This window comes from Salvelinus namaycush, chromosome 7 (genome assembly GCF_016432855.1).
Source record: "Salvelinus namaycush isolate Seneca chromosome 7, SaNama_1.0, whole genome shotgun sequence".
Classification (NCBI taxonomy): Eukaryota; Metazoa; Chordata; class Actinopteri; order Salmoniformes; family Salmonidae; genus Salvelinus; species Salvelinus namaycush.
In genome coordinates, this window is record NC_052313.1 from 8,407,484 (window position 1) to 8,435,189 (window position 27,706).

At 43.4% G+C, this 27,706-nt stretch overlaps 1 protein-coding gene across 1 annotated transcript; it reads right to left on the minus strand.

The window, feature by feature from the left end:
• LOC120050931 (ankyrin repeat domain-containing protein 33B-like) lies at positions 1 to 27,313 on the minus strand. Its single transcript, XM_038997466.1, has 6 exons — positions 26,322 to 27,313; positions 3,377 to 3,506; positions 3,094 to 3,234; positions 2,510 to 2,651; positions 1,883 to 2,081; positions 1 to 1,752 (listed from the first exon to the last, which is right to left on the minus strand). The coding sequence occupies exons 1-6, from the start codon at positions 26,751 to 26,753 to the stop codon at positions 1,201 to 1,203; spliced, it is 1,596 nt and encodes a 531-aa protein (XP_038853394.1). The 5' UTR covers positions 26,754 to 27,313; the 3' UTR covers positions 1 to 1,200.
• Between the last annotated feature and the right edge of the window lie 393 nt (positions 27,314 to 27,706).

A 27,706-nucleotide genomic window follows, 5' to 3' on the forward strand; every position in this document is an offset into this window, starting at 1 on the left:
TTTTTAAGTTTTCTACTCCGCTAACCAGCACCTCGCCTAAATAGGTGTGCGTTTCTTTTTCTTCTAGATTGTTCTCTTCAATCCCTACCATAATAATATTATATCAATCCCTACCATAATAATACTATATTATCTAAATCCCTACCATAATAATACTATATTATATAAATACCTACCAAAATAATACTATATTATATAAATCCCTACCAAAATAATACTATATTATATCAACCCCTACCATAATAATACTATATTATATAAATCCCTACCAAAATAATACTATATTATATCAAGACTTTCCAGTTGCCATTTGTGATCCTACCTCCCAGCTATTATTTTCATCCTTTATTTTCTGTTCAACTTCTCAACCAATAGTATGGCTTCTGTTTGATCGGAATACACACCTGTGTTTGTAATAAGCACATGATGAAGGTGCTCCTAGATGTTGATCTGAGGTCAGAGTAGCAATACTTTGATCTCATTCATAACATGTAAACATTTCAGGATATAGTTTTAGTTTCCCCCCATTTGATACATAATATTGCTCTAAGACATTTCTTTTTTTATTCACATTCTCAAAATATGCCTACTTTATTATAAAATAAAAACTGTTTATATATAGTATACTCATAAAAAAATACCCGATGAGGTACAATCTATATGCAAAATACATTCACAGAATTAGAAAAGCTTTCAAAAAGCCAATATAAAGTAGATGCCATTTCAACATATCAAAGCACAATTCCTATCTAAAAATGTCAGTCAAATGCCATTGGTTACAAAATAATGCTTATCTTATGTTTATCTTTGACGATAAGTCAGTTTGACATGCTGGTAGGCTTACTCAAAGGTTTTATAGGCTACGCAATATTTTAACCCTTTATATTTGTCCCATTCTAACCCTTCCCGAAGCGTATAGTATCATCATTTTAGGCAATAAAGTTTCAACGTGTGATGTGTCAGATATATTAGTGAAACATGATCTGTACACAGTCAGATCATATGGATTTGTAGCCTGGGTAAGTGTCAGGTAATACAGAAATCACACTATAAAAATACTGCTGATTTTGTGAATCAAATGCATTAGAAAATAAAGCACTGTCACTTTTACTGCCTCAAAAAGCAAAACAAATAACTCTGAACTGCTACCTAGGCAACAGTGGAGGACAGGGTGGAGTGACATCACTTCCTCCTACGATGTCATTTCCTCTTCCTGGAACCCAGGTGCCGCCTCGTGGCCGCCTCCACCCTCCTCCTCTCCGCCTCCTCCGCTCTCTTCCTCTCCTCCTTCAGTTCTTTATACCTCCACTTGGGAAGCTGCAGGAAGTCGCCCCCTCCGTCTTTAAAACTGCTCTTCCTGTGGACCCTCTCAGGTTCAAAGGTCGGCGTTGGGGCCTTAGAGATTCTCACCTTGGGAATGGACATCCCCGGCCGCACACTGCTACACTTCACCATACCCAGAGGCAGCAGGCTAGTCTTTCTCAGGGCCATGGAGGAAGAGGCCCCAGCCCCAGACACCTTACCGAGGGTAGGGTTAGTCGTGGTGGGGTTTTTGATCGACGGCAGCAGGATGGTTCGCCGGTCCTTTGGAGATTTGGGCACCAGAGTGACCTGTGAGTTCTGGAAGAGTTTGCTGTGGTTGTCGAGCCTCTCAGGGTTCTGGGTTTTCAGTTCTTTGGCCCGTTGGCGTCGGAGGATCTCTGGGACGGAGTAACGACGTTTACCCACGCAGGGTGGGCTTGCTGGACACACCTGAAGAGCAAGTACAAACAGGTATATATAAGAGGAAGGGGGGGGGTGAGCAATGAGAACATGAAGACAGAGAGAGAGTTTAAATACAGTAGAAGTGAGAGGAACAAAGAAACATAAGTTTCTAACTCACTGTGGAACAAGCCATTGCCACGAAGGGGCTCCCCAGTGCTGTTGTCATGGTGACTAGGTGATCTAATACTCCTTCGTCGTGAGGCTCTGTGATGTTGGCAAATGTCAGAGCGTTTCGTATGGTGTCTGATATACGCTGCATACAGCCTCGAGGCTCCCGGGCCTTAGATACTAGAGACGCCAGCTGGGGCCACTCTGGACTGGAACAATTATATCAGATTAGGAAATAATATTGGAAGAATTGCAATATGAAATTATACCGATGACATCGTATAATGATAATAAGAATCATCACCTCCATCATCAGCAGAATCATCCTCATCACCATCATCATCATCACAATCATCCTCACCATCCTCACCACCATCATCCTCATCATCATCACCACCATCATCATCATCACCACCATCCTCATCATCATCACCATCATCACCATCCTCATCATCATCATCATCCTCATCACAATCATCATCCTCACCATCATCATCCTCATCATCATCACCACCATCATCATCACCACCATCCTCATCATCATCACCACCATCCTCATAATCACCATCATCCTCATCATCATCCCCATCATCATCGCCATCCTCATCATCATCATCACTCATCAAGTATATTCTACCTGTATGCGTCACACAGTTGATAAGGACAGGGTCTGGAGTGGAGGCGTGTCATGGCCCAGGCGCTGTCGTAGCGTCCTGTGAAAAACGCCCACTCTCTGGAGGTCAGCTGACGACCAAAGTCCCTTGCCTCCATGTCAGCTCCTTACAGAGGAGAAAGAGAGGAGGAGAGAGGAGGAGAGTAGGAGAGAGTGGAGGAGAGGGAGGAAAGAGGAGGAGATAGTAGGAGGGAGAGGGAGGAGAGAGTAGGAGAGAGAGTAGGAGAGAGTGGAGGAGAGGGAGGAAAGAGGAGGAGATAGTAGGAGGGAGAGGGAGGAGAGAGTAGGAGAGAGAGGAGGAGGAGAGGGAGGAAAGAGGAGGAGAGAGTAGGAGAGAGAGGAGAGTAGGAGAGAAAGGAGGAGAGAGGCAAGGAGATCAATGTATGACGAGATCCTTCAGATGTCAAATTGAACCCTACTGGTAGATGTTATTTCTGCTTTAAATTACTGTTTTCAGGTAAATATTATTGAAATATGAATGATGAAATATATGTTAAAGTAAGTTAAATATAAACAAGGTGAATTTGTTTGTCCATTTGTGTAATTACCTGCTAGCATCAGGGCTCGTACACACTCCACCCTGCCTTGCATAGCAGCCTTCATCAGAGCAGTGAAGCCATGGCAGTTCCTCCTCTCTATGTCCAGACCAGGGAAGTAGTTCAACAGGTAGTTACTGATCATTATGTGACCTGGAGGGGGGGGGGGGGCGAGAGCCTTGTGAACCTTTTTGAACTGTGTGGGTCTATGTGTGCACATGTAGGTGTGTGTGGTTGTGTGTGTTTGTGGACCTGTGTGTGCGCATGCGGGTGTGTGTGTTTGTGTGTGTCGTACCTGCCTGTGCAGCTGTGATGAGGGCGGTATTCCCCTCAGTGTCCTGCCAGTTGACATCCAGGTGACAACACTGAGCCAACGCTATGACAACGTCAACGTAACCCTGGTAACACGCCACCATCAGCCCCGTCTGTGTGTGAGAGCGAGCGAGAGAGAGAGAAAAGGTTTAAAAGTCTCTCAGACAGTCACAGGCGTTTTACTGTTCTGTCTTCAACAGCTCTGTTTCTCCCTCCCACCCTCTCTACCTATAGCGCTGAGGTGGCTACTGTTCCGGGAAGGCCACAGTGTGTGTGTGTGTGCGTGTCCGTGTCCGTGCCTGCCTGCCTGCCTGCATGTCAAAGTTGGTTCCTGAATAGACAATCTAGTTGACAGTGCTAGTTCTGTTCTGATGCTTAACTGGAGAAACATGATATGAGATCCAAGCCAGTGTCAATGAGGTTAGACAACAACGGGAGGCCTGTATGTACGGTCCAAAACTAATATCATACCGTCAACATTAAATCAGTTTTGTTTGCTGTTAAAACAGAATTTCGATCCTTGTGGAAAACTCCTACCGCTTTCTGTCATGCCGTGTTTTTGGAATGCCGTGTTTTTGGAATGCCAGTGAAATGTGTGTGTATACAGCTTGGAATCTCCTGGAAAAGTCCCAGTGTTTTCCGGAAGGCCAACACGTCATCAGCCAAAACAAACACTACTGCCAGAGAGGGAGGATGGGGGGGGGGGGGTAGATGAGTGGAGAGAGGCAAAGGAGAGGAGATGGAGACAGAGAAATTATAGAAGAGGTATTGGGAACAAAGGAGAGGAGATGGAGACAGAGAAATTATAGAAGAGGTATTGGGAACAAAGGAGAGGAGATGGAGACAGAGAAATTATAGAAGAGGTATTGGGAACAAAGGAGAGGAGATGGAGACAGAAAAATGATAGAAGAGTTATTGGGAACAAAGGAGAGGAGATGGAGACAGAGAAATGATAGAAGAGGTATTGGGAACAAAGGAGAGGAGATGGAGACAGAAAAATGATAGAAGAGTTATTGGGAACAAAGGAGAGGAGATGGAGACAGAAAAATGATAGAAGAGTTATTGGGAACAAAGGAGAGGAGATGGAGACAGAAAAATGATAGAAGAGTTATTGGGAACAAAGGAGGGGAGATGGAGACAGAGAAATGATAGAAGAGTTGTTGGGAACAAAGGAGAGGAATAAAGGACAGCACAATAGAGACAGTAAACTTGGGGTATTCTTTCTACTAGGAGTCAAATGTATATATTTTAGTAGCCGCGGCAGGTAGCCAAGCTGTTAGAGAGACAAGCCAGCAACCGGAGGTTTGTCAGTTTGAATCCTGGGTCTGACTGGGAAAATAATCTGTTTGGAAGTGAGCTGGCAACCAGAGGGTTGCTGGTATAAAATCCTAGATGCCATTGTGCCCTTAAGCAAGGCACTTAACCTCCCACAACAACTGCTTCACCGGCGCCCATTGTGGCAGTCCCCTTCTCCAACCTCTATATCTATGTAACAGTCCCCTTCTCCAACCTCTATATCTATGTAACAGTCCCCTTCTCCAACCTCTATATCTATGTAACAGTCCCCTTCTCCAACCTCTATATCTATGTAACAGTCCCCTTCTCCAACCTCTATATCTACGTAACAGTCCCCTTCTCCAACCTTTATATATATGTAACAGTCCCCTTCTCCAACCTCTATATCTATGTAACAGTCCCCTTCTCCAACCTCTATATCTATGTAACAGTCCCCTTCTCCAACCTCTATATGTATGTAACAGTCACCTTCTCCAACCTCTATATGTATGTAACAGTCCCCTTCTCCAACCTCTATATGTATGTAACAGTCCCCTTCTCCAACCTCTATATCAACGTAACAGTCCCCTTCTCCAACCTTTATATATATGTAACAGTCCCCTTCTCCAACATCTATATCTATGTAACAGTCCCCTTCTCCAACCTCTATATGTATGTAACAGTCCCCTTCTCCAACCTCTATATCTACGTAACAGTCCCCTTCTCCAACCTCTATATCTATGTAACAGTCCCCTTCTCCAACCTCTATATCTACGTAACAGTCCCCTTCTCCAACCTTTATATATATGTAACAGTCCCCTTCTCCAACCTCTATATCTATGTAACAGTCCCCTTCTCCAACCTCTATATCTATGTAACAGTCCCCTTCTCCAACCTCTATATGTATGTAACAGTCCCCTTCTCCAACCTCTATATGTATGTAACAGTCCCCTTCTCCAACCTCTATATGTATGTAACAGTCCCCTTCTCCAACCTCTATATCTATGTAACAGTCCCCTTCTCCAACCTTTATATATATGTAACAGTCCCCTTCTCCAACATCTATATCTATGTAACAGTCCCCTTCTCCAACCTCTATATGTATGTAACAGTCCCCTTCTCCAACCTCTATATCTATGTAACAGTCCCCTTCTCCAACCTCTATATCTATGTAACAGTCCCCTTCTCCAACCTCTATATCTATGTAACAGTCCCCTTCTCCAACCTCTATATCTATGTAACAGTCCCCTTCTCCAACCTCTATATCTACGTAACAGTACCCTTCTCCAACCTCTATATCTATGTAACAGTCCCCTTCTCCAACCTCTATATCTATGTAACAGTCCCCTTCTCCAACCTCTATATGTATGTAACAGTCACCTTCTCCAACCTCTATATGTATGTAACAGTCCCCTTCTCCAACCTCTATATGTATGTGTGTCTTTCGGGGGTTGGGATAAAGCAGTAGTCACATTTCGGTTGGTCACTGTTTACAATTGCCAAATAAATGCCTCTTAATCTTAGTGTTAAAAGAAAAGCAGAAGGAGTGCAGCTCTCGAGGGCCTGACTAACAGCTATGTTGGTGGCTGAGAAGGTGTGTTTGCGTTAACCTGCAATCATGATTAATGTCAGGTGATGGTTTAAAGCAACAGGTTTTGTGTGTGTGTTTGTGTGTGTGTTTGTTTGTGTGTGTCTGTGTGTGAGTGCGTGCGTGGGTGGGTGGGTGGTTGGTTGGGTGGAGGGGGGGTATGAGACAAGCCTGTAGAGTGCTGAGGCTAAAAATAATGCCAGACACTCACGGCTCAACCCTGAAACAATCACCCTGAGAGGTACTTCCAGGGAACGACTGTGTGTTTGTGTGTGTGTGTGCTTCTATACATTTGTGTGCGTGTGTGGCTGATTTAAGTGATTTGTGTGGTGTATAATCAGGAATTCATGGAATAACTGAGCAGCGAAATTGTTCAATGGTGTCTAAATTCTACGTGAGACGATCGCTGTGTGTGTGAAATTTTGCCTTTGCACGTACTGTACCTGGCCATGCACATAGCTGAAGTTGTGATGTTTTAAATGTAGGGCGCGGGCTTGTTCTTAAAGCAGATTAATGTGTGTCCTTCACAAATCCTAATCTGTTCTGTAGTGGATTGATGTGGCTCCCAGCTCTTGCACTGGGTTCTGCATAACTGCTTAGCAGCTTCAAAAGGATTTGAATGTTGTTGTTTTTTTAAATGCACTTCAAACTGTTATGAATTTACATTTGAAAAAAGTTTCATTCATAATCATATTACACTTTATTTTAAGTGCTTTTCAAGACACCCAAAGTCACTTAACATACAGAAGGAAATCAGCAGGATAAAAAGCACATTAAAATAAGTCGGGATATAAAAATAGACTAAACATGATGACAGACTAACCAGAGAAGTGAACTAGACGGAGGATGGAAAGCTAAGACAACAGACAATCTGTGTGAAGCGGTGTGTCTTTAGTGTGAATGACATTGTTCTGTAACTAAGACGACAGAGAATCTGTGTGAAGAGGTGTGTCTTTAGTGTGAACGACATTGTTCTGTAACTAAGACGACAGAGAATCTGTGTGAAGAGGTGTGTCTTTAGTGTGGATGACATTGTTCTGTAACTAAGACGACAGAGAATCTGTGTGAAGAGGTGTGTCTTTATTGTGGATGACATTGTTCTGTAACTAAGACGACAGAGAATCTGTGTGAAGAGGTGTGTCTTTATTGTGGATGACATTGTTCTGTAACTAAGACGACAGAGAAGTGAAGAGGTGTGTCTTTATTGTGGATGACATTGTTCTGTAACTAAGACGACAGAGAATCTGTGTGAAGAGGTGTGTCTTTATTGTGGATGACATTGTTCTGTAACTAAGACGACAGAGAAGTGAAGAGGTGTGTCTTTAGTGTGGATGACATTGTTCTGTAACTAAGACGACAGAGAAGTGAAGAGGTGTGTCTTTAGTGTGGATGACATTGTTCTGTAACTAAGACGACAGAGAAGTGAAGAGATGTGTCTTTAGTGTGAATGACATTGTTCTGTAACTAAGACGACAGAGAAGTGAAGAGGTGTGTCTTTAATGTGGATGACATTGTTTTGTAACTAAGACGACAGAGAATCTGTGTGAAGAGGTGTGTCTTTAGTGTGGATGACATTGTTTTGTAACTAAGACGACAGAGAATCTGTGTGAAGAGGTGTGTCTTTAGTGTGGATGACATTGTTTTGTAACTAAGACGACAGAGAATCTGTGTGAAGAGGTGTGTCTTTAGTGTGGATGACATTATTCTGTAACTAAGACGACAGAGAAGTGAAGAGGTGTGTCTTTAGTGTGGATGACATTGTTCTGTAACTAAGACGACAGAGAAGTGAAGAGGTGTGTCTTTAGTGTGGATGACATTGTTCTGTAACTAAGACGACAGAGAATCTGTGTGAAGAGGTGTGTCTTTAGTGTGGATGACATTGTTCTGTAACTAAGACGACAGAGAATCTGTGTGAAGAGGTGTGTCTTTATTGTGGATGACATTGTTCTGTAACTAAGACGACAGAGAATCTGTGTGAAGAGGTGTGTCTTTAGTGTGGATGACATTGTTCTGTAACTAAGACGACAGAGAATCTGTGTGAAGAGGTGTGTCTTTAGTGTGGATGACATTGTTCTGTAACTAAGACGACAGAGAATCTGTGTGAAGAGGTGTGTCTTTAGTGTGGATGACATTGTTTTGTATCTAAGACGACAGAGAATCTGTGTGAAGAGGTGTGTCTTTAGTGTGGATGACATTATTCTGTAACTAAGACGACAGAGAAGTGAAGAGGTGTGTCTTTAGTGTGGATGACATTGTTCTGTAACTAAGACGACAGAGAAGTGAAGAGGTGTGTCTTTAGTGTGGATGACATTGTTCTATACTGTGCACGAGTAACAGGGTTCCATGTCCAAGGTTGTTGGATCATGTTTTACATTTTGTAAGATTTGTCTTTACTTGTTAGCAACAGTGCAAACCCTTCATCCACAGAACACATTCAACAACTAAATTGGCTAATTTTGAAGATATTCGTTGATTAAAAGACAGCAGTCTGGTGTCCATAGTGTTTTGCCTGGTCCAATGTCCAAATCCCAACCCTGTTGTGGAAACACTACGTTTTTCCCTGTTTGAAACCCTAATTGTTATACAAGTTACACATTTTCACTGTTTTTGAGACAGAAAACATCTATTTGATCATCAGGTGTTAAAACAACATGTCTAATCATCCATTTCCTTGAACAAAAATTACAGGTGGTCAAAATGCCAGAACGCGGGATAAAAAATAAACTAAGTTATTGAACCTTTTTCTAACTAGGCAAGTCAGTTAAGAATACATTTGTATTTACGAAGATGGCCTGCGGAGACAGGATTCAAAATGTAAATGTTGGACAAAACCCACATCATGACTAGAGAGACACCAAAACACTACAAAAAGAGAGACCTAAGACAACAACACAACATGGCAGCAACACATGACAACAAAACATGGCAGCAACACAACATGACAACACAACATGGCAGCAACACAACATGACAACAAAACATGGCAGCAACACAACATGACAACACAACATGGCAGCAACACAACATGACAACAAAACATGGCAACAACACAACATGACAACACAACATGGCAGCAACACAACATGACAAACACAACATGGCAGCAACACAACATGACAAACACAACATGGCAGCAACACAACATGACAACAAAACATGGCAGCAACACAACATGACAACACAACATGGCAGCAACACAACATGGTAGAAACACAACATGACAAACACAACATGGCAGCAACACAACATGACAACAAAACATGGCAGCAACACAACATGACAAACACAACATGGCAGCAACACAACATGACAACAAAACATGGCAGCAACACAACATGACAACACAACATGGCAGCAACACAACATGACAACAAAACATGGCAGCAACACAACATGACAAACACAACATGGCAGCAACACAACATGACAACAAAACATGGCAGCAACACAACATGACAACACAACATGGCAGCAACACAACATGACAACAAAACATGGCAACAACACAACATGACAACACAACATGGCAGCAACACAACATGACAAACACAACATGGCAGCAACACAACATGACAAACACAACATGGCAGCAACACAACATGACAACAAAACATGGCAGCAACACAACATGACAACACAACATGGCAGAAACACAACATGGTAGAAACACAACATGATAACAACACGGCAGCAGCACAACATGGTAGCAACACAAGACATCACAACATGGTAGCAACACAACAGAAGCACAGCATGGTAGCAGCAACATGACAACACAACATGGTAGCAACACAACAGAAACACAACATGGTAGTTCCATGCTCGTTCCAGTCGCTAGCTGCAGCGAACTGAAAAGAGGAGTGACCCAGGGATGTGTGTGCTTTGGGGACCTTTAACAGAATGTGACTGGCAGAACGGTGTTGTATGTGGAGGATGAGGGCTGCAGTAGATATCTCAGATAGGGGGGAGTGAGGCCTAAGAGGGTTTAAAAATAAGCATCAACCAGTGGGTCTAGCGACGGGTATACAGAGATGACCCGTTTACAGAGGAGTATAGAGTGCAGTGATGTGTCCTAAAATGAGCATTGGTGGAAAATCTGATGGCCAAATGGTAAAGAACATCTAGCCACTTGAGAGCACCCTTACCTGCCGATCTATAAATTACGTGTCCGTAATCTAGCACGGGTAGGATGGTCATCTGAATCAGGGTTAGTTGGCAGCAGGGGTGAAAGAGGGAGCGGTTACGATGGAGGAAACCAAGTCTAGATTTAACCTTAGCCTGCAGCTTGGATACAGTGCCTTTCAAAAGTATTCATCACCCTTGGTGTTTTTCCTATTTTGTTGCATTACAACCTGTAATTTAAATTGATTTTGATTTTGATTTCATGTAATGGACATACACAAAATTGTTCAAATTGTTGAAGTGAAATGAAAAAAATGACTTGTTTCAAACAATTCTTAAAAATAAAAAACGGAAAAGTGGTGCCTGCATACAGTTGAAGTCGGAAGTTTACATACACTTAGGTTGGAGTCATTACAACTCGTTTTACAACCACATTTCTTGTTAACAAACTATAGTTTTGGCAAGTCGGTTAGGACATCTACTTTGTGCATGACACAAGTAATTTTTCCAACAATTGTTTACAGACAGATTATTTAACTTGTATCACAATTCCAGTGGGTCAGAAGTTTACATACACTAAGTTGACTGTGCCTTTAAACAGCTTGGAAAATTCCAGAAAATTATGTCATGGCTTTAGAAGCTTGGTATAGGCTAATTAACATCATCTGAGTCCATTGGAGGTGTACCTGTGGATGTATTTCAAGGCCTACCTTCAAACTCATTGCCTCTATGCTTGACATCATGGGGAAATAAAATCAAAAGAAATCAGCCAAGACCTCAGAATTAAAATTGTAGACCTCCACAAGTCTGGTTCATCCTTAGGAGCAATTTCCAAACGCCTGAAGGTACCACGTTCATCTGTACAAACAATAGTACGCAAGAATAAACACCATGGGACCCCGCAGCCATCATACCGCTCAGGAAGGAGATGCATTCTGTCTCCTAGAGATGAAAATACTTTGGTGCGAAAAGTGCAAATCAATCCCAGAACAACAGCAAAGGACCTTGTGAAGATGCTGGAGGAAACAGGTACAAAAGTATCTATATCCACAGTAAAACGAGTCCTATATCGACATAACCTGAAAGGGCGATCATCAAGGAAGAAGCCACTGCTCCAAAACCGCCCTAAAAAAGCCAGACTACGGTTTGCAACTGCACATGGGGACAAAGATCATACTTTTTGGAGAAATGTCCACTGGTCTGATGAAAAAAAATAGAACTGTTTGGCCATAATGACCATCATTATGTTTGGAGGAAAAAGGGGGATGCTTGCAAGCCGAAAAACACCATCCCAACCGTGAAGCACGGGGTGGCAGCATCATGTTGTGGGGGTGCTTTGCTGCATGAGTGACTGGTGCACTTCACAAAATAGATGGCATCATGAGGCAGGAAAATTATGTGGATATATGGAAGCAACATCTCAAGACATCGGTCAGGAAGTTAAAGCTTGGTCACAAATGGGTCTTCCAAATGGACAATGACTTCAAGCATACTTCCAAAGTTGTGGCAAAATGGCTTAAGGACAACAAAGTCAGGTATTGGAGTGACCATCACAAAGCCGTGACCTCAGTCCCATAGAAAATGTGTGGGCAGCATTGAAAAAGCGTGTGCGAGCAAGGAGGCCTACAAACCTGACTCAGTTACACCAGCTCTGTCAGGAGGAATGGGCCAAAATTCACCCAACGTATTGTGGGAAGCTTGTGTAAGGCTACCTAAACGTTTGACCCAAGTTAAACAATTTAAAGGCAATGCTACCAAAACTAATTGAGTGTATGTAAACTTCTGACCCAATGGGAATGTGATGAAAGAAATAAGAGCTGAAATAAATAATTCGCTCTACTATATTCTGACATTTCACATTCTTAAAATAAAGTGGTGATCCTAACTGACCTAAGACAGGGAATTTTTACTAGGATTAAATGTCAGGAATTGTGAAAAACTGAGTTTAAATGTATTTGGCTAAGGTGTATGTAAACTTCTGACTTCAACTGTATGTATTCACCCCCTTTGCGATGAAGCCCCAAAATAAGATCTGGTTTAACCAATTACCTTCAGAAGTTACATAATTAGTTAACCTCTCTAGGGTACGTGGGACGGTAGCGTCCCACCTCGTCAACACCCAGTGAAACTGCAGGGCGCCAAATTCAAAACAACAGAAATCCCATAATTAAAATTCCTGAAACATACATGTATTTTACACCATTTTAAAGATACACTTGTTGTAAATCCAGCCACAGTGTCCGATTTCAAAAAGGCTTTACAACAAAAGCACACCAAACGATTATGTTAGGTCAGAGCCAAGTCACAGAAAAACACAGCCATTTTTCCAGTCAAAGAGAGGAGTCACAAAAAGCAGAAATAGAGATAAAATTTATCCCGAACCTTTGGTGATCTCCATCAGATGAAACTCAGAGGACTTCATGTTACCCAATACATGTATGTTTTGTTCGGTAAAGTTCATATTTATATCCAAAAATCTGAGTTTACATTGGCGCGTTATGTTCAGTAGTTCCAAAACATCCGGTGATTTTGCAGAGAGCCACATCAATTTACAGAAATACTCATAATAAACATTGATAAAAGATGCAACTGTTATGCATGCAATTTTAGATCCACTTCTCCTTAATTCAACCGCTGTGTCAGATTTCAAAAAAACTTTACGGAAAAAGCAAACCATGCAATAATCTGAGTACGGCGCTCAGACGACAAATCAAGCCAAACAGATATCTGCCATGTTGGAGTCAACAGAAGTCAGAAATACCATTATAAATATTCACTTACCTTTGATGATCTTCACTCCCAGGAACTCCCAGGAATCCCAGTTACACAATAAATGTTTGATTTGTTCAATAAAGTTCATAATTTATGTCCAAATAGCTCCTTTAAGTTAGCGTGTTTACCCCAGTATTCCAAATTCATGAGGCGCGAACACTAGGAGCAGACGAAAAGTCAAAAAGTTCCGTTACAGTCCGTAGAAATATGTCAAACGAAGTATAGAATCAATCTTTAGGATGTTTTTAACATAAATCTTCAATAATGTTTCAACCGGAGAATTCCTTTGTCTTCAGAAATGCAATGGAACTCAAGCTAACTCTCTCACGTGAACACGCATGGTCAGCTCGTGGCACTCTGGGAGAGACCTTACTCAATTTCCTCTCATTCACCCCCACTTCACAGTAGAAGCATCAAACAAGGTTCTAAAGACTGTTGACATCTAGTGGAAGCTTTAGTGCAATATGACCCCATTTCCACTGTATCTTGGACAAGCAAAGAGTTGAAAAACTACAAACCTCAGATTTCCCACTTCCTGGTTGGATTTTTTTCTCAGGATTTTGCCTGCCATATGAGTTCTGTTATACTCACAGACATCATTCAAACAGTTTTAGAAACTTCAGAGTGTTTTCTATCCAAATCCACTAATAATATGCATATCCTAGCATCTGGGCCTGAGTAGCAGGCAGTTTACTCTGGGCACGCTTTTCATCCGGACGTGAAAATACTGCCCCCTACCCCAAAGAAGCTAAATAAAGTCTACCTGTGTGCAATCTAAGTGTCACATGATCTCAGTATATATACACCTTTTCCGAAAGGCCCCAGTCTGCAACACCACTAAGCAAGGGGCACCACCAAGCAAGCGGCACCATGAAGACCAAGGAGCTCGCCAAACAGGTCAGGGACAAAGTTATGGAGAAGTACAGATCAGGGTTGGGTTCTAAAGAAATATCAGAAACTTTGAACATCTCACGGAGCACCATTTAATCCATTATTAAAAAATGGAAACAATATGCCACCACAACAAACCTGCCAAGAGAGGCCCACCAAAACTCATGGACCAGACAAGGAGGGCATTAATAAGAGAGGCAACAAAGAGACCAAAGATAACCCTGAAGGAGCTGCAAAGCTCCACAGCAGAGATTGGAGTACTTTAAACCTCTGGCCCTTCTTTGGACACTGTTTTAACAAACCTCCAGATGAGCTTCAATGCCATACAATTCTCCTTCCGTGGCCTCCAACTGCTCTTAAATGCAAGTAAAACTAAATGCATGCTCTTCAACCGATCGCTGCCCGCACCTGCCCGCCCGTCCAGCATCACTACTCTGGACGGTTCTGACAACTACAAATACCTAGGTGTCTGGTTAGACTGTAAACTCTCCTTCCAGACTCACATTAAACATTTCCAATCCAAAATTAAATCTAGAATCGGCTTCCTATTTTGCAACAAAGCATCCTTCACTCATGCTGCCAAACATACCCTCGTAAACCTGACCATCCTCCAATCCTCGACTTCGGCGATGTCATTTACAAAATAGCCTCCAACACTCTACTCAGCAAATTGGATGCAGTCTATCACAGTGCCATCTGTTTTGTCACCAAAGCCCCATATACTACCCACCACTGCGACCTGTACGCTCTCGTTGGCTGGCCCTGACTTCATACTCGTCGCCAAACCCACTGGCTCCAGGTCATCTACAAGTCTCTGCTAGGTAAAGCCCCGCCTTATCTCAGCTCACTGGTCACCATAGCAGCACCCACCCGTAGCACGCGCACCAGCAGGTATATCTCACTGGTCACCCCCAAAGCCAATTCTTCCTTTGGCCGCCTCTCCTTACAGTTCTCTGCTGCCAATGACTGGAATGAACTGCAAAAATCTCTGAAGCTGGAGACTCTTACCTCCCTCACTAGCTTTAAGCACCAGCTGTCAGAGCAGCTCACAGATCACTGCACCTGTACATAGCTCATCTGTAAATAGCCCATACAATCTACCTCATCCCCATACTGTATTTATTTATTTATCTTGCTCTTTTGCACCCCAGTATCTCTAGTTGCACATTCATCTTCGGCACATCCTACCATTCCAGTATTTAATTGCTATGTTGTAATTCCTTCGCCACCACGGCCTATTTATTGCCTTACCTCTCTTATCCTACCTGAATTTCACCTCATTTGCACATGCTATATATAGATGTATATAGATTTTTCTACTGTATTATTGATTGTATGTTTGTTTATTCCATGTGCAACTCTGTGTTGTTGTGTGTGTCGAACTGCTTTGCTTTATCTTAGCCAGGTCGCAGTTGCAAATGAGAACTTGATCTCAACTGGCCTACCTGGTGAAATAAAAGTGAAATAAAAAAATAAAAGCTGCACACTCCACAGAGCTGGGCTTTACGGAAGAGTGACCAGAAAAAAGCCATTGCTTAAAGAAAAAAATAAGAAAACACATTTGGTGCTCAACAAAATATGGGAGACACCACAAACATATGGAAGAAGGTACAGTCAGATTAGTCAGATTAGACTCAAATGTAGCTTTTTGGCCATCAAGGAAAACGCTATGTCTGGCGCAAACCCAACACCTCTCATCACCCCGAGAACCACATCCCCACAGTGAAGCATGGTGGTGGCAGCATCGTGCTGTGGGGATGTTTTTCATCGGCAGGGACTGGGAAACTGGTCAGAATTGAAGGAATGATGGATGGTGCTAAATACAGGGAAATTCTTGAGGGAATCCTGTTTCTTTTTTCCAGACATTTGAGACTGGGGCGGAGATTCACCTTCCAGCAGGGCAATGAACGTAATTATACTGCTAAAGAAACACTTGAGTGGTTTAAGGTGAAACATTTAAATGTCTTGGAATAGCCTAGTCAGAGCCCAGACCTCAATCCAATTGAGAATCTGTGGTATGACTTAAAGATTGCTGTACACCAGCGGAACCCATCCAACTTGAAGGAGCTGGAGCAGTTTTGCCTTGAAGAATGGGCAAAAATCCCAGTGGCTAGATGTGCCAAGCTTATAGAGACATACCCCAAGAGACGTACTTGCAGCTCTACAGAGTATTGACTTTGGGGGGGGGGGGTGAAAAGTTATGCACGCTCAAGTTTTCTGTTTTTTGTGTTATTTCTTGTTTGCTTCACAATAAAAAATATTTTGCATCTTCAAAGTGGTAGGCATGTTGTGTAAATCAAATGATACAACCCCCCCCAAAAAATCTATTTGAATTCCAGGTTGTAAGGCAACAAAATAGGAAAAATGCTAAGGGGGTGAATACTTTCGCAAGCCACTGTATGTGCTGAGAGAAGGACAGTGTAGTCTAGCCATACTCCTAAGTACTTATATGAGGTGATTTCATAAAGCTCTATACCAGGGATCATTAACTAAATTCATCCACGGGCAATTTTTTTCTTGAGTGGATGGGGGCCAGAACATAATTACAAATAATTTGTAGACGTCAAATTGATCGCAAAAAGCCCAAACAGACAGAATGTTTTACTAATACATAATCATTTCAAAACTGTTTTTAAAGTCTTTTATGTCCAACAATGAAAGTTACCCAAAATAAATGTAAAAAATGCTCAGAAACATTATCACTGCATACACTTTATTTGCCCCTCCAATGTTGTTCTTCTCATACCATTTTCAAAATATAGGTTAATGATCACACTGGTAATAGATCATTTGCTGTATTACTTGTGAGGCACAGCTGAGTGAGCATAATAGTTTGCTTTTTAAAATTTGAGTAGACTATTGGCCTGCATCTGATGGTCAGTCTGAGGGGAGGGAGGGAGCAGCTGAGGCTGCCTCTCACGCAACTCACTGTCCCTTCTCTCTCGCTCCCTCCGCTGAGAAAAGGGGACAGACACAGTCTTCCAGCTGATGGCCAAACTCAAGTCGCACTGCATTATTTCTGCCTCATGCACCAATTCATGTTGTCACTCCTACGACCAGAGAAAGTGAAATATTCCTCGATATTAAAAAAGACACAACTCTCAAATAATAACAACGCAAGCTTACCGAAACTCACATTTTATGTCTTATAAAACTGTTGAACAATGTGCTGAATAACACCTTAAAGAGGAACTTATTCATTGAGTCTCTCTCTAGTCAGAGTTTCAAAAATGTTGTGTGTTCAAGGTTTCTTTTTACAGTCTATGGAACGAGGAAACTAGACACTGTGATCTCAGCTATCTGATTGGACAGCGGTAGACCTATAGGTGCACTTGATTTGTTTCTCTGGGCCTGCGGGTAGGCAGAGTTCTACCTTCAGACACATGACATGGTTCAACATGGGAACACTTTGCCTTCCCGGCGCTAGAGCTGCTGAATCAAGTGCAGCTCCCTGCAAACACATAAAGAATAGGGCTTATTGTTGGGTTTTTTACAGAAATGTTTGGTGATCAACTTGGAATGGCTACCTATCAAAAGCTTTGGCCAAGTCAATAAAATAGCAGCACATCATTGCTTAGAGTCAAGAGTAGTGGTGACATAATTTAAGACATTGGAGGTTGCAGTGACACATCCATAAATCAGACTGAGAGACCAGAGAGAATATTATAGACATCAAGAAAACCAGTCAGTTAATTATTGACAAGTTTGTCCAACACTTTTGATAAACAGTGCAAGATAGAAATTGAACTATAACAGTTAGGATCAGCTTGATCTCCCCCTTTAAATAAAGGACACGCCGTGGCTGCCTTCCAAGCACTGGGAACTTCCCCAGAAAGGAGAGACAGGTTAAAAAGGTCAGAGATAGCCTTGGCGATGATAGTGGCAGAAACCTTAAAGAAGAAAGGATCTACACCATCTGACCCAGATGTTTTTCGGGGGTTCAGTTTAAGGAGCTCTTAACTGCAGGGAGAAACTGTGTAGCGGGGTAGGGGGAAAGAGGAGGAGCATCAGGGATAGTCCCATTAGATATATACTGTAGGTGGAGGTCCTTAAGGTCAATAGGGTCACTGAGTGAAACTATTCCGCTCTCAGCAGAGAGAGAGAGAGAGAGACACCCAGTGCCAGGGAGTAATCTCGGAATATAGAGAGACAGAAATAGAAAAGCTTAGCCCTATTTCTGAGAGAGAGAGAGAGAGAGAGAGGGAGAGAGAGAGAGAAAGGTGAGGTAACATGGGGAAGGGACAGAGAAAGGGATGGCCTCATTCTAGTGATCTGCTGTGTGTCCATCCATCTGTGTGTGACAGAGAGAGAGAGAGAGAGAGAGAGAGAGAGAGAGAGAGAGAGAGAGAGAGAGAGAGAGAGAGAGAGAGAGAGAGAGAGTGGGAGAGAGAGAGAGAGTGGGAGAGAGAGAGAGAGAGAGAGAGAGAGAGAGAGAGAGAGAGAGAGAGAGAGAGAGAGAGAGAGAGAGAGAGAGAGAGAGAGAGAGTGGGAGAGACTAAACCGAGACAGAAGGAGAGAGGGACTGCCGCTGCTGACACACACATACAAATACACACGCACACACACTACTCTGTCAAGAAACAGCCCGGTGCTGAAACATCCACAGGTCACTGAGAGAGTGGTGTCTTTGTGTTGAAGACATACAGTATGTTCAACTTTGAAGCCTTTCCTCAACGAAAGAAAGATCAACCGCAAGAAAGAAGAAATGTAATATGTTGAATAAAACATCCCGTTGTCCCTCCAGTGTCTTCATCTCTAGGGGTTTAGAGCAGTGGCGGTCATGAGATCATTTCTTTATGAGCATGGCCTCACTTCTATTACAGCATGTTGGATGCCTGTCATTCATATTCCATTCACCCAGTTCAATGTAACATCTATAGGTTTAGGCTGCTAGATGATACTCAAATTGTCCCGATTCCCATCATGAAGTTGCTACAACCTAGCCTATGAATGAAAGTTTACAACGTAGATGCACACAGATCAAGGGAATTGTGAGTAATCAAGGTGACAAACAGTGACACATTCAATACCACCTTGTACACTCTTGCCTGCATCTAGCTGATCTAGGTTGTAATCATTAGTCCAACAGTTGCAAACAAGTCTTTCGGACAAATTCAGGTATGTTTATCCCCGTGTTATTCTGTTTGCTTCCGTTTAAGAAACGTTTTTCAACGGAATCGGTGGAATGAATACACCACCTGATCACACGAAAACAGTTCACTTTCATAGCAGCCATATAAAAACTGCATGGTCACGTTGCTCGTTGTATATATAATTAAACTATCTGCGCTCTCTACTCCTCTCACCTTTTCCCTTCGCTTGTGGATTTCAGTGAACAACACATCAGCTGTCTGTGACCAGGTGAAAAAACCTTTCCAAGCCAAACGTTCACATCATAACCGCTAACTGCTACACACAGCCTACATCATTGTCAAGTCATAGTCTACTAGAACTACTAGAACTAACGCGTTAGTAAAACCGCTACAATCGTGCAGTACGGCGTACAGTCAGAAAGCCATTTGGCAGTGACAATGGCGAGCCCCGGTGGCAATAAATTCATAAAACCAAACGCTTACCTTGACTTGGAAGAGTTCCAGCGTTGGATAGCCAGCTAGCTAACATAGCATCCCTCTCTGTTTGAGCCGGTATTTGAGTAGGCTAAACTAGCTATATGCATTTGCTAGCTAAGTGAAAGTTAAAGTTAAGTTCTCTCTCTCTATTTCTCTCTTGCTTCTCCTTCATTTTGGGAAATAAATGAATTTGTTAAAAACTGTTCAACTACTGTCTTTCTCTGACTTTGAGTCAGCTACTCACCACATTGTATACACTACAGTGGTAGCTAGCTGTAGCTTATGCTTTCAGTACTACATTAATTCTCTGATCCTTTGATTGGATGGACAACATGTCAGTTCATGCTGCAAGAGCTCTGTAGGTTGGAGGACGTGCTCCGGAAAATGTCATAATTACTCTGTAAGTCTATGGAAGGGGGTGAGAACCATGAGCCTCCTAGGTTTTGTATTGAAGTCAATGTACCCAGTGGAGGACGGAAGCTAGCTGTCGTCCAGCTACACCATGGTGCTACTCTACAGAGTGTTGTTGAGGCTACCATAGACCTTCATTGCAAAACAGTGTGTTTTAATCAATTATTTGGTGACGTGAATATATTTTGTCCAGTTCTATCTAAAAAGGATGACTTTTTTAATGTTTCACTATTTTTGTTTTTATGAAATTCACTGAGGACGATAGTCCTCCCTTTCCTCATCTGAAGAGCCTCCACTGGTTTAGAGGTTCTCTCTATCATCAGGGTTGTGTCCAGTCCAGAGGATGACCTTTAACCCCCTAGACAGGTTATTGACTGTGTACTGTTGCTGTATGCTACCATATTACTGCTGTATGCTACCATGTAGCATGTTCATCGTCCTTGTCTTCAACTGACCAGGTTCCATTGTTACATTTTACAACTTCTAAACTACAGCAATAGAATTCTATATGTGTTACTCCTTTCTTTAATAAAATATTTAACAGATTTTGTTTTGTTTCTGTCTGTGTATCAGATATAGATGTTGCCCCGGTAACACCAGAGGACATGAGATGGGACGTACGTCACACAGAGCGACTCAAACCTAAAACAGAGCTTTGTTGACAGTGTGACAGATAGCTAAGGTCATCATTCTTGATCCAAGAGATCATTTCACAGATGAAAACATTGTCCCTTGTTTCTATGACTAAGCAAACTGAAAACACATCTCAAACCCTAACCACTAATCCCTTTGTTGGTCCCATACACACTCAAATAGTACAACTGATGTACAACAAATTTGGCACAGCCATTGTGAGAAAACAGTTTTTCTGTACAAAAATAATAACACAAGCTATACTGTGTAAACATATTTGTGCAGGCATTCTCTCCACTGCATCACAACCATTATGTGCAAATGCGTTGTACATCAGGTTTACAACTTGAGTGTCTACGGGGCCTCTGTGTGACAGGAACATGAAGAATAGTAGGTGTGTCTTACAGAACAGCAGACAGGAGACAGGAGTGTCTCTCAGTGTAATGAACAGCAGACAGGAGACAGGAGTGTCTCTCAGTGTAATGAACAGCAGACAGGAGACAGGAGTGTCTCTCAGTGTAATGAACAGGAGACAGGAGTGTCTCTCAGTGTAATGAACAGCAGACAGGAGACAGGAGTGTCTCTCAGTGTAATGAACAGCAGACAGGAGACAGGAGTGTCTCTCAGTGTAATGAACAGGAGACAGGAGACAGGAGTGTCTCTCAGTGTAATGAACAGCAGGCAGGAGTGTCTCTCAGTGTAATGAACAGCAGACAGGAGACAGGAGTGTCTCTCAGTGTAATGAACAGGAGACAGGAGACAGGAGTGTCTCTCAGTGTAATGAACAGCAGGCAGGAGACAGGAGTGTCTCTCAGTGTAATGAACAGCAGACAGGAGACAGGAGTGTCTCTCAGTGTAATGAACAGCAGACAGGAGACAGGAGTGTCTCTCAGTGTATTGAACAGCAGACAGGAGACAGGAGTATCTCCCAGTGTAATGAACAGCAGACGGGAGTGTCTCTCCATGTAATGAACAGCAGGCAGGAGACAGGAGTGTCTCTCAGTGTAATGAACAGCAGGCAGGAGTGTCTCTCAGTGTAATGAACAGCAGACAGGAGACAGGAGTGTCTCTCAGTGTAATGAACAGCAGACAGGAGACAGGAGTGTCTCTCAGTGTAATGAACAGCAGGCAGGAGACAGGAGTGTCTCTCTGTGTAATGAAGAGCAGACAGGAGACAGGAGTGTCTCTCAGTGTAATGAACAGCAGACAGGAGACAGGAGCGTCTCTCAGTGTAATGAACAGCAGACAGGAGTGTCTCTCAGTGTAATGAACAGCAGACAGGAGACAGGAGCGTCTCTCAGTGTAATGAACAGCAGACAGGAGACAGGAGTATCTCCCAGTGTAATGAACAGCAGACAGGAGTGTCTCTCAGTGTAATGAACAGCAGGCAGGAGACAGGAGTGTCTCTCAGTGTAATGAACAGCAGGCAGGAGTGTCTCTCAGTGTAATGACCAGCAGACAGGAGAGAGGTGTGTCTCTCAGTGTAATGAACAGCAGACAGGAGACAGGAGTGTCTCTCAGTGTAATGAACAGCAGACAGGAGACAGGAGTGTCTCTCAGTGTAATGAACAGCAGACAGGAGACAGGAGTGTCTCTCAGTGTAATGAACAGCAGACAGGAGAGAGGTGTGTCTCTCAGTGTAATGAACAGCAGACAGGAGACAGGAGTGTCTCTCAGTGTAATGAACAGCAGACAGGAGACAGGAGTGTCTCTCAGTGTAATGAACAGCAGACAGGAGACAGGAGTGTCTCTCAGTGTAATGAACAGCAGGCAGGAGTGTCTCTCAGTGTAATGAACAGCAGACAGGAGTGTCTCTCAGTGTAATGAACAGCAGACAGGAGAGAGGTGTGTCTCTCAGTGTAATGAACAGCAGACAGGAGAGAGGTGTGTCTCTCAGTGTAATGAACAGCAGACAGGAGACAGGAGTGTCTCTCAGTGTAATGAACAGCAGACAGGAGACAGGAGTGTCTCTCAGTGTAATGAACAGCAGACAGGAGACAGGAGTGTCTCTCAGTGTAATGAACAGCAGACAGGAGACAGGAGTGTCTCTCAGTGTATTGAACAGCAGACAGGAGACAGGAGTATCTCCCAGTGTAATGAACAGCAGACAGGAGTGTCTCTCAGTGTAATGAACAGCAGGCAGGAGTGTCTCTCAGTGTAATGAACAGCAGACAGGAGTGTCTCTCCGTGTATTGAACAGCAGGCAGGAGACAGGAGTATCTCTCAGTGTAATGAACAGCAGACAGGAGACAGGAGTGTCTCTCAGTGTAATGAACAGCAGACAGGAGTGTCTATCAGTGTAATGAACAGCAGACAGGAGACAGGGGTGTCTCTCAGTGTAATGAACAGCAGACAGGAGACAGGAGTGTCTCTCAGTGTAATGAACAGCAGGCAGGAGACAGGAGTGTCTCTCAGTGTAATGAACAGCAGACAGGAGTGTCTCTCAGTGTAATGAACAGCAGACAGGAGTGTCTCTCAGTGTAATGAACAGCAGACAGGAGACAGGAGTGTCTCTCAGAATGAACAGCAGACAGGAGACAGGACAGGAGTGTCTCTCAGTGTAATGAACAGCAGGCAGGAGACAAGAGTGTCTCTCAGTGTAATGAACAGCAGACAGGAGACAGGAGTGTCTCTCAGTGTAATGAACAGCAGACAGGAGTGTCTCTCAGTGTAATGAACAGCAGACAGGAGTGTCTCTCAGTGTAATGAACAGCAGGCAGGAGTGTCTCTCAGTGTAATGAACAGCAGACAGGAGTGTCTCTCAGTGTAATGAAGAGCAGGCAGGAGACAGGAGTGTCTCTCAGTGTAATGAACAGCAGACAGGAGACAGGAGTGTCTCTCAGTGTAATGAACAGCAGACAGGAGACAGGAGTGTCTCTCAGTGTAATGAAGAGCAGGCAGCAGACAGGAGTGTCTCTCAGTGTAATGAACAGCAGACAGGAGACAGGAGTGTCTCTCAGTGTAATGAACAGCAGACAGGAGACAGGAGTGTCTCTCAGTGTAATGAACAGGAGACAGGAGACAGGAGTGTCTCTCAGTGTAATGAACAGCAGGCAGGAGTGTCTCTCAGTGTAATGAACAGCAGACAGGAGACAGGAGTGTCTCTCAGTGTAATGAACAGCAGACAGGAGACAGGAGTGTCTCTCAGTGTAATGAACAGCAGGCAGGAGTGTCTCTCAGTGTAATGAACAGCAGACAGGAGACAGGAGTGTCTCTCAGTGTAATGAACAGCAGACAGGAGACAGGAGTATCTCTCAGTGTAATGAACAGCAGACAGGAGACAGGAGTGTCTCTCAGTGTAATGAACAGCAGGCAGGAGACAGGAGTGTCTCTCAGTGTAATGAACAGCAGACAGGAGTGTCTCTCAGTGTAATGAACAGCAGACAGGAGACAGGAGTGTCTCTCAGTGTAATGAACAGCAGACAGGAGACAGGAGTGTCTCTCAGTGTAATGAACAGCAGACAGGAGACAGGAGTATCTCTCAGTGTAATGAACAGCAGACAGGAGTGTCTCTCAGTGTAATGAACAGCAGGCAGGAGACAGGTGTGTCTCTCAGTGTAATGAACAGGAGACAGGAGTATCTCTCAGTGTAATGAACAGCAGACAGGAGACAGGACAGGAGTGTCTCTCAGTGTAATGAACAGCAGACAGGAGACAGGAGTATAATGAGTTCATCATACACTCCAATGTTTCAAGTAATTATCTTTTTGTTTTCTCATGATCCACACACACACACACACACACACACTCCTCTCCTCACATACAGTCCTGAGTGCTGTAATTCCCATGATAATTATTTTGACATGCAGCGTTGATCAGGAATGCAGGCACAAAGCCACCAACAAACAAACAAACAAACAAATACACACACACACACACACACACACACACACACACACACACACACACACACACACACACACACACACACACACACACACACACACACACACACAAACACACTAGGAGCATTGATGGGGAATGCTATACAGCATGGGGTGAGATGGGTAGCAGGCACAGGGCCAGGCAGAGAGACACATCCAGTCGGCATCATGGCATTCCGATTCCGATGATGTAGTTCCCGCTCGTCCTCCCTCAGGCACTCTGACCTCATCATTGATTACACACAGAGAGGACTGCATGACCACTTCACTGTACAATCTGAGAAAGGCCCCTAATACAGCGCACTGATAGAACAAGTGAGTGTGTGTGTGTGTCTGTGTATGTTTATGCAACTGTCTTTTGCATGAAAAAAAGCAAAACAACATACAGAGGTGAAGACTTAAAGGGAAGTTTGTCTTCAGTGGCTTTGAGTGTCTGTGTGTCAAAGGAGGAGAGCCCCACTGGTGGTTTCCAGCCAGTTCCTCGTGTTGTGTAGGCTGTGGTTGAAACACATCTGGTGAGTCATTATGTCAGTTAAAACACCAGGTGGATCGGAACGTTGATAAACAGATGGGAAGCTAGCTGTCTCTTTGATTTACATTGTTTAATCAAATCTACAGTATTACTATGTTTTATTTAAAGCAGATATTGAGTTGTAATGTGTCGCTGGACAGTCTGTAGACCTAAATTAGAAAACTATTCTCATAAGTCTCTGTAAAATACTGTCTTAACAGGCCCTTCATTTGACGGTAGATTCATATTAGAAAGTCAGAAAGCAAACCTATATTACACTGACTCTCTCACAATTACCCTAAATCCACACACACACACACACACACACACACACACACACACACACACACACACACACACACACACACACACACACACACACACACACACACACACACACACACACACACACACACACACACACACACATATATACATACAAGACTGGCTGTTCTGCTGACTGTGAGAGGCTCAGTGTTTTCCTGTTGCTGTACTTATGACTAGCAGAGCTCCAGGCTCCTCCTCTCTCTAAACCCATGTGGGTAGACACACACACACACACACACACACGCACGCACACACACACACACACACACACACACACACACACACACACACACACACACACACACACACACACACACACACACACACACACACACACACACACACGGACGTGAGAGGAAATTAAATGAATATGGCCGTTATATCAAATAACTTGAATAAAACATGGAACTGGGTCAAATACAGTATATCCATGTAATGTTTCAACCATTAACAGGAACCTGTTTAATAACAAAACCAGCCCGTGCCACTGGCACCAAGGGAAACACAGTACTTCCTCCTAGATGTACATTAGCAACTCAGTTCAGCAGGTATGGAAGGACAGGTTTAACTTTGGGATACAAAAGTCCTCATGAATCTGAAAGTTTGAATATCTGCTACAGTGGTCGAAGATATATGGATAATCTGAATACTGTTGTAGTGGCTGACATGTTCTTGTTTAACCCCTGTGACATAAATGTGTGAAATGCCCAAGTCTTCATCCAACAGACATGCAACAGTTGATCACTTTGGATACGCATTTTGACCATGCGTAATTACGCACAGATGAGTTCGCATCTCACGCGCCATTGTGTCCAAACGACCTAATTATATTTTCCTAATCTCCAAACACACAAGAGGAATAGCCACTGGATATACATGCATTAGAACAGAACACTTTCCGAGGAAACTAGTTGACACTGAACATATAGGCACATTGGACTTACCCTGTTGTTTTTATCCGTCTCCCTCGCCTCCGCCTCCTTCACACCTTGTCGGATCATGATCCGGACTATCGTGGCATTGTTGGTGCAGCACGCCTGGAAGAACGACAACGGCTCGGGACTCTGCGGAGAGGGGGTCCGCTCGTTGTCCGCGAACGCATCGTCCGGTGGGTAGAATGAGTCGTCCGAGGCGATACTCTTGGTGTCCGGTAATAACGATAAATCGTCGTATTCCTCGTAGTCATCGTCCTCGTCTCCCTCAGACTCACAGGACCCGAGGTATGAGTCGTCGTTTGATAAGGACGGCGGTTCGGCAGTTATGGTCGGGTGGACCTGGACGAAAGCGCTGGCGCCTTTGGTGCTCTGCTGCTGCTGGTTGACACGGGTCGTAGTAGAGGAGCCACCTCCGTCTCTCTCGTCCGTGATCAGAACCATCTAACCCCCTAGGTGGCTGTCCTCCTTGGGGGGAAGAACGGTGGATGTGGGCTGGCGCACTTGGATGTTTTTGCCAACATCAACGCGGATTATGAGTTTAACTTTGTAAAGAGCCTGGAAATTGAATGACAGTGAAGGTTTGGCAAATAGTTTTGACGTAATCCAACAGGCCAACTGCCGCTCCGACTCCTTTGGGGAATATTTCCCGGTTAATATTTCAACTCCATCATCCCGCATTCCGTGAGAAATAAACATCAAACCATTTTTTCTGCTCTCTCTCTGGAATACCAACCTAGGCAACACGGGTTTGTAGTCCGCATTCGAAATTAGACGATTATTGTTGTTTTATTTTAATTTTAATTCAACAGTTAAAAGTTCTTCTTGCCTAAGCAAATCAAACTGAGAGAGTTCCACCGATTTGTAATGTCATCATCGAGATGAGAAAAAATTCCGGTCCTCATTTCGGGCAGAAAACAGACAGGCAGTACAGAAATTAAAAGTACCACACACACCAAACCAATGTAGAATAGAGAAACAGGCACACGCTAAACTTTCCCATAATCCGATTAGTTTCGTAGTGTACTACCCCCCCTCCGCTCCCTCTCTCTCTCTCTTTTCCTTCCTTCGCTCTCCCCATCCCTCCCTCCCTCTCATTTCGTTTGAGCAGATTAAAATCGGGCAAACCCATCGGGAGCATCAGAGCCAGGGGCGTTTCTAAAATATGAAGACATTCGGGGTTTAGCCCAATGCCTGTAGGAGGGTCCTGGGGCATCCCCCTAAAAAAATTTACAAATCATTTCAACAGCTAAATGCATGAATTTAGTGCATTTTGTGATTAACGTTGAGAGATTAGAACATTGAGAGATTATATATTTTTCTAGTGATTTGCACCTTCCCACCTGCCACAGCAGACACCGTCAATAGTCAATTACAGTTGCTACTGTGGGTCTCTC